This window comes from Tachyglossus aculeatus, chromosome X1 (genome assembly GCF_015852505.1).
Source record: "Tachyglossus aculeatus isolate mTacAcu1 chromosome X1, mTacAcu1.pri, whole genome shotgun sequence".
NCBI classification, from domain to species: domain Eukaryota; kingdom Metazoa; phylum Chordata; class Mammalia; order Monotremata; family Tachyglossidae; genus Tachyglossus; species Tachyglossus aculeatus.
In genome coordinates, this window is record NC_052101.1 from 118349398 (window position 1) to 118357183 (window position 7786).

Consider the following 7786-nt stretch of genomic DNA (forward strand, 5'->3'; position numbering starts at 1 on the left):
TGAGAGTGGTAAGGTCAAAGGGCACAAGGTGACTGAGTGCTTTAAAGCTTGCCGTCGGGAGTTTCTGTTTGATACCGAGGTGGATGGGCAACCACTGGAGGTTCTTGAGGTGTGGGGAGGCATGGGCTGAACGGTTTTGTAGGAAAGTGATCCAGGCAGCGGAGTGAAGTACGGACTGAAGTGGGGAGAGACAGGAGGTAGGGAAGTCACTAAGGAGGCTGATGCAATAATCAAGGCAGGATAGGATAAGTGTTTGAATAAATGTGGTAGCAGTTTGGAGAGGAAAGGGTGGATTTTAGTGATGTTGTGAAGGTTGAACTGACAGGATTTATTGATCGATTGAATATGTGGGTTGAATGAGAGAGGCGAGTGGTGGATAACACCAAGGTTATGGGCTTGTGAGACAGGGAGGGTGGTGGTGCTTTCTACAGTGATGGGGAAGTCAGATGGTTGTGACTTTATAAGCTTGAATTTAATGTATTTGGACCTATATTGTGGGCTTAAATTCATCATAATGAAGCATTCCATAATGGCAATGGTCCTGTTTCTTCAACAATTGCTCCCTTTTTCTTTTTTTTCAAGCCAGCAAGCTTGACAAATGTCCTACGCCGTAGGTGCATCGAAAAGAGTTGTATTTGGCATTTTTGGTGATTGAGAATGTGGTTAAAAGCAGGACACCATGTCAATTTTATTTGACCATGGTTTTCTAAAAAGCAGACTTCTCACTCACATCATTTGTGTTCCCAAACAGGTGAAACCATTGATTTGGATTGAGTCGGTAATTGAAAAACATTCCCACAGCCGTATAGAGTACATGATTAAGGTTGGTTGCATCAACATTCTTCAGGGTGTTGCTTTCTTGCCATGGGGTATGTGGAAAATTGACTTTAAATTATGCATTTGCACGTTTTCCAGAGTGTTGTAAATGGCGGCTTCTCTCAAATACAAAGCAAAGTTTGATTCAGCTGTGCTGAATGAAAAATAGCAGTGGGGTAAAGTAATGGAAGAAACAGTGTCCCTATAAAAGGATGTGGAGTTAGGCAGTGAAATTTACATCCTGAGTAAATTTTGAATCAACTGGGGATGTTTTGAAAATGTCATGGAGAAGCAAGTGGTTTCTTTCTCTTCGTTTTTGGTTTTTGTTTTTAAAATCCACAAATGTTTTGGCAGCAAGCTGACTAGAAATCAAGCTGATAGGGATTTCATTTCAGTTTTTGGGCAAGTGTTTGTCTAGCGGTTCTCTTTTCCTTCCACTTTTATACATAGTTATTTCATCATATTATTACTCAGAAAAAGGTCCTTTTCGTTGGCCAATTTCCTGAGCCCATCTAAAGTAATGTCCTCTTTCAGTTTGCAAACCATATGGGTTGCAAGAAAAAGGAGAGCGTGGTGTTTTGTACCAAGGAAACCTTGCACTTTTTTTTTTTTTCCATTCTTCAGGCAAAGAGCCAGTTCAAACGCAGATCGACTGCAAACAACGTGGAGATTCACATTCCAGTTCCCAACGACGCGGACTCCCCAAAGTTTAAAACAACAGTGGGGAGTGTGAAGTGGGTCCCAGAAAACAGCGAGATTGTCTGGTCCATTAAATCCTTTCCAGTGAGTTTCTTCCAAGAACAAACACAACCCCCTCCACCCGCCCTACCTAACACGGCTGCATTCTCCCCATTTGCCAAGTCAGTCAATCAATTGTATTTATTGAGCACTTACTGTGTGCAGAGCCAAGTGAACCTGAAGCCTCAGAAAAGTGTTGTGTTCCACTTGTCAGCTACGTGACTTTGGGCAAGTCACTTAACTTCTCTGTGCCTCAGTTACCTCATCTGTAAAATGGGGATTAAGACTGTGAGCCCCACGTGGGACAACCTGATCACCTTGTATCCTCTCCCCCAGCGCTTACAACAGTACTTCACACATAGTAAGCGCTTAACAAATGCCATTATTATTATATGTTTTAAGGGTGCCAGGGAAACCCTCAGGCTTGCACAAGGTGGCAAAATGGTGGACACGTTCAAACTCCTGGTCTCTCCTATGTACATATCTGTAATTTCTTTATATTAATATCAATGTCTGTCTCTGCCTCAAGATCATGGTGGGCAGGGAATGGGCCTGTTTATTGTTATAGTGTGCTCTCCCAAGCGCTTAGTATAGTGCTTTGCACACAGCAAGTACTCAATAAATACGATAGACTGACGGTGACGGTCATCAAAAATTGGGAAACCACACAGGCAATCTAAACGTCATCCATTTTTCCTCAGCGTTCAAACAGTCATATTTTATTGAGCGTCTGTTGAGCCTGTACTAAGCACAAGGTTCTTCCATCTGATGCACCCTCCTTGGTCCGGGTTTCCATTAGTTTGTCTCCATCGCCCACACATTCTTGGCTTTACTTTAGCTGTTTCGGTTTTACTTTTAGTTTTTCCGTAGCGTGGCATAAGCTCATTGTGGGCAGGGAATGAGTCTGTTACACTGTTGTATCATCCTCTCCCAGGCCCTTAGTACAGTGTCCTGCACACAGCGCTCAATAAATAAGGTTGATGGAGAATAGTTCAGCACAAGTGATTGTCTTGAACTGGCTTTGCGAGCCTTGGCTGTGCTTAGCCCTGCCCAGAACTGTAAAAGGATGAAGCCTCCACCTCCTAAACTGGCCCTTGTCAGTTGATTTGTTCCCAATCCCTGAGCTCCTCTTCCATCCATCAGGTTTGGACTGTCCTGAGTGCAGGCTGTAACTATGGGTTCAATTATTTTTGTAGTAAAAACCGGGAGATACAGTTTTGAAAGATGATGGTGATACTGATTCACTAGAAACTGTTGCAATCCTGCCGAAGCTGTGGTATTCTCTAGGTATTGACATGATTTTTCAGAGAACTCATTTCTGTAAACAAATACTACTGGTTGTAAAGAGCTGGGGTGAAATTGTTGACACAATTTGTGGTTTTCCCCGTGTGTAAACAGCCAGCTAACCTGACTTTGTCTCCTCTCTGGGCAGGGAGGTAAAGAGTACCTGATGAGGGCTCACTTTGGACTTCCCAGCGTTGAAGCCGAGGATAAAGAAGGAAAGCCTCCCATTAGTGTCAAGTTTGAAATTCCCTATTTCACCACCTCTGGGATCCAGGTCTCTGTATAACAGTGTTGGGTTGGTTGGACGTGTAAGACAAGATGGTGGGAGAATGGGTTTTGTGTGCTACTTTTACATGTGTACTGCTGTTTACTTCGGGTTCTGCTCATTCTCTTGCCCCTCCCCTTACCCCTCTTCGCTCTGGGAAAGGTGGAAAAAAAAATCTGTTTTAGGGCAAGATTGACGTGTCCAAAAGGGGAAGCAGCGTGGCCTAGTGGGAGTCAGGGGACTTGGGTTCTAATCCTGGCCCTGCCACTTGTTTGCTATGTGACTCTGGGCAAGTCACTTAAGTTCTCTGCGCCTCAGTTCCCAGCATCTGTAAAATGGGGATTCAATCCCCCTCCCTTCAATTAGACTGTATTTCGTATCTACGCTGGCACTGAGTACAGTGCCTGGCACATAGTAAGTACTTAACAAGTACTATTTTTTTAAAATAAAGCAACCTGTGCTACAGCTATTAGGATTTTTAAAGCTCTCCTTTCTCTTAAGTCTTTGATGACTAATCAGGCCATAGAACAAAATGGTAAACTGGTGTCGACTGGAAGAGCTATTCTTCCTGATGCAAAATTCTTCTGCAGTTCAAACAAGGTCTTTGGATACTGTTTTGGTGCTAGTTTAAAACATTGACTTAGAGAGAGAGAGAGAGAAGAGAGAGGGAGGAGCGTATGTTTGTGTAATATTGCCTCACCCTTTCTCTTCTGATACTGGTTTGTTTCTTGTTTAAAACATTGAATGAGAGTGAGGTGGGGGGAAAGAGAGAGAGGGTAACGTCATCTCTCCCTTTTCTTCTCAGAATCATTTGTTTTCTTTTTGGAAAGCACCTTGGAGCTATAGCTATAGGTGCTATGTCTGTTTTCAGAATGAAGTGGGATTGGGGAATTGGGCACCCTCCAGGTAAATAATATACTTTTCCAAATTTGGGGCAATGAAGTAATTCGTATGTCTCTCCAGAGTCACCCATCCAGTGAGTAGTAGTCTCAAACTGAAAGGCATGAGAGTTTGGCTGTAAAAATGAAAACAGGATTTTATCCCGTTGAGATCAGAGAAATAAACAGTGGGTTCCGTTATCTTTTTCTTTTTAGGTTCGCTACTTAAAGATCATTGAGAAGAGTGGCTATCAGGCTTTACCCTGGGTTCGATACATCACCCAGAACGGAGGTGAGTTTAACAAGCTTCCACTCACCGCATGTGGCTATCTTGTCCGTGGTTGAATGCGTCCAGTCTGGTAAGAATCAGAGTAAACTCCATGGATTTCAGTTGTCGCCCAAGGATGTACCAGTCTCCCACAACTCTGTGCTTCAAGCCCATAAGAAGAGGGATGTGTTTTGTTCCCAGCTACCTAAAATGGAGCTTACCAGTGGGTTTTTTTTCCCCACTAAGTTGTACTGAGTTGAACTTTACTTGCTTTTAAGGGAGTATCTTGAGTAGACCATGTCAGTGGCATTCATCAAGGGCTGATTGTGTGCAGGGCACTTTATTGAGTACTTGGGCAGGTACGTATTTTCGTTCTGAAGAGTAGAAGGAATTCCTTTCCCTCTGACGTTGGGGGCAGACACCATGAACGAGGACATGGTTGCCATTAAGCGCTTAACAAATACCATCATTATTATTATTACTGGTCTTTTTAGGCTCAATTTGCAAATAGCTGGTTTCCAGCTCTCTCAGTGGCGATCTTTGTATAATTGAATCCTTTAATGTAAACAGTTTTGACTGGATACCTTCACTGGGACAGGGGTAGGGGTGGAGTGTGTTTTATCTGGGAAATTGGAAAAGACTCATGATTTTTCTAAACTCTTTTTTCCCATTTATAGATTATCAACTTCGAACCCAATGAGAATCATTCCCCCTCTGCCCCCCCCGGCTCCCTGCTCCCCAGCCATCCTGGATGACAGAATCTTCAGGCCTAAAATTGGTTTGTAAAAATCTCTTGTGGAAATGAAGGCTGTGAAAGTTGTCATCAACAGTGACCGTTCAGCAAACTTGAATGGAAGAAAAGAAACATTTTAAGCAGATATTTGCCATCTTCAGCAAACAGCCAAAATTTTATGTCTAACTATTCTCTCATCCTTCGTGCCCATTGTTTGTCCAGGGATTGCCGTTCAGTTAAGAATAAGGCATTTCCCACAATAGATTTGCTTGGGTAACTTTTTACCAATTTGAAGAATTGATGTCAGGATTAAAAAATTGAGTTAAGTTGTGATATTAAGATGTTAACTACCTTGTAACTGAAAGGATGATGCTAAAATAGCTGCTAAATGAGTCACCTTTTCACCTTGTAGTCTGCTAGAATGAAGCACTGAAAGTTTTGGAAGCTTATTGCTTAGTTGAAGCTGCCTGAAGAGAGAATATCAAAAAAACAAAGTACCCATTTGAGTGTTTGTCAGTAGAGGTTTTTTTGTGAGGACTTCTAAGCTTTTGGGGGGCAACTGTAGTGAGACTTGTTTTAGGGGGGCGGAGAGGGACCCCTTGACATAATTTCCAGTTCAAACACTGCTCACTAGTAACGGGGCATATTGAACTGTTCCTCCTAAAACGAGGAGGGAACATGGATATATGTGTGAGGAATGGAATCCATGTTTTTAGAGTTGAGGGAAATGCAATGCTAACACTAGACAAAACTAGCAAAACCTAATGACCCTAGTGCGTATTTTGCTCCAGCAGTATGCTAGCAGGGGAGCGTGACCCCTCCTCCCCCCCAATATATTACTGTTTATTAAGCAGAAATGAGGCTGTAAGGGGATTTTAGTTATTGTTTTTCAAAAATAGAAAAACAGCGGTGTATTACGGTGACCGCATGGAGCCTTATCCAAAAGGCCCATTAGAAGCATGGAAAAAGGTCCTGTTAGAGTGTCAGGGATCACGTGATTATTTTAGTTCTTGTGGCTTCACTCTCCCTCCCTCATATTTCAATAGGAAATGCCCCATTTAGTCATGAGCATACAGAAACAGTTACTGGTTGGCTGATCATTCCCGTAGTTCTCTGTTGGTGTGCCTTCAGGCTGGTAGCTTTGTTGACTTTTTTGAAGTACATATTGAAGTGGGGCTATGACTGTGGCTTCATTTTCCCTTAAGTGACTTGTGCCATTCTGTTTTGTCTTATACACCAGAGCAGTATTTTTCATGCTCTCTGCAGCTGATGAAGGTGTTGAAGATTGGCTTGTTGCCATTTGTTGGTTTTTTGTTTTTGTTTTTTGTTTTGTTTTCCTCTATAGTACCAGTAAATTGACAGTACCTGGTGATTCAGTCTACTGTCACCGAATGGCCTCGGGAACACAGAAGGCTTTCAAAACAAATTAAATCTGATTGTGAAAAAGAGGGGTTTTCAAGTACAGGCAGGCCTCCTCTCGATGTACGGAATAAGTGCATTCTTCGAAAACTACCACATGCCGAAACTCCTTATGATTATTTGTTTACCTCCTGCCTTTCCAGGCCTAACCACCTCAGCGCAGAGCCCAGCCGAAGCTGTGGTTTTTCCACTGTTTTTGCTTCTATCATCTGATGGGTGTAGCAAAAGGATAAAGAGACACCCTCTTCTCGCCCCCCCCACCCCCACCTCCTTCGGAGAGTGATGCTGAGGGGGTTGGGAACTGAAAGTAAGAGCAGAATTGAGATTTCCTTTTTTTTCCACACAGTCCCATTGAAAGGGGCAGTGGAGTGTTGCAGATCTGAGTATTTTCCCCTCCTTCCACTTGGCATCAAGAACTCTTCCCGAAATGTGAATCTGAGGTTTGAATGTTGAATTTGTTCCCTAACTAGCATACCCCTCTAAAGTGAAGTTGTCTGGGGAGTCAAGGGGTGCCTGGACTTCAGTGAAGACTATAAGTGAGAGCAGAGAGCATGTTTGGTATAAATCCACAAAGTATTGTGAGTGATGGTTGCTATGCTTGGTTTCTGGACAGTTAAATCCATCAGGCCATATAGCGTCCTTCTCAGTATACCGTTAAACTGATTTCGCAGCGACCTCCTCTTCTGAACAAACTGTTGGTCCACTTTTCAGATCCTCTCTGAACAAATAGAATTGTTGCCATTTTATGTCTTAATTGACCATTTTCAACGGTGCATTTGCCCAAGTTAGGATGTATAAGCAGCAGTGGCCATGCCATCGGAGATGCACGGCCCCTCTCCCAAAGCCAAATTTGATCTCCTTTTGTTGTACATTTGAAATAATCCTATGTCAACCCACGCATACTTCATTTCCTTAAGCTTCCAATAAAGTGTAATCGGAAATTTCACACCGTGCCTCCTAATTTTGTTTGGGATTGCCTTTTCTCCAAGGTTGCAGATGGTGGATCTTTTGAGGCCCATCGCCCAATTGATCAGTGATATTTCAGTACTTACTGTGCACACAGCACTGTTCTAAGCACTTGGGAAAGAACAGTACAGAGTTGGTTGATGTGATCCCTGCCCACAGGAGCTCACAGTCTAGGGGAGAGATGTACATTAAAATAGATTAGGGATGGGGTTTACACATCTGGAGGGCGCAGCCGGGTGGAGCGAAAAGTGAGTTCAGCAAGATGGCTGTATTTTGGAAGTGGTATCTCAACCAATTGTGACTAGAAGACGTCCTCCGCCCGACAAAGCCATCCTAGTCAAGTGGGCGGAAAATCTGCGAGACTGAAATATGGGGTGTGCTTGGCTTTTCCATTAGATTGACCAGATTCTCTTTTTTGT

General features: G+C 43.1%; 1 protein-coding gene across 1 annotated transcript in view; it reads left to right on the plus strand.

The window, feature by feature from the left end:
- Positions 1-7347, plus strand: part of AP1M1 (adaptor related protein complex 1 subunit mu 1) — a 32372-nt gene extending 25025 nt beyond the window's left edge. The window contains exons 8-12 of the mRNA XM_038772129.1: positions 752-823; positions 1441-1599; positions 2987-3112; positions 4198-4273; positions 4927-7347. Coding sequence (XP_038628057.1) covers positions 752-823; positions 1441-1599; positions 2987-3112; positions 4198-4273; positions 4927-4949 — 456 coding nt within the window. The 3' untranslated portion in view covers positions 4950-7347. The remainder of the gene's footprint in view (positions 1-751; positions 824-1440; positions 1600-2986; positions 3113-4197; positions 4274-4926) is intronic.
- The last annotated feature ends 439 nt before the right edge of the window (positions 7348-7786 follow it).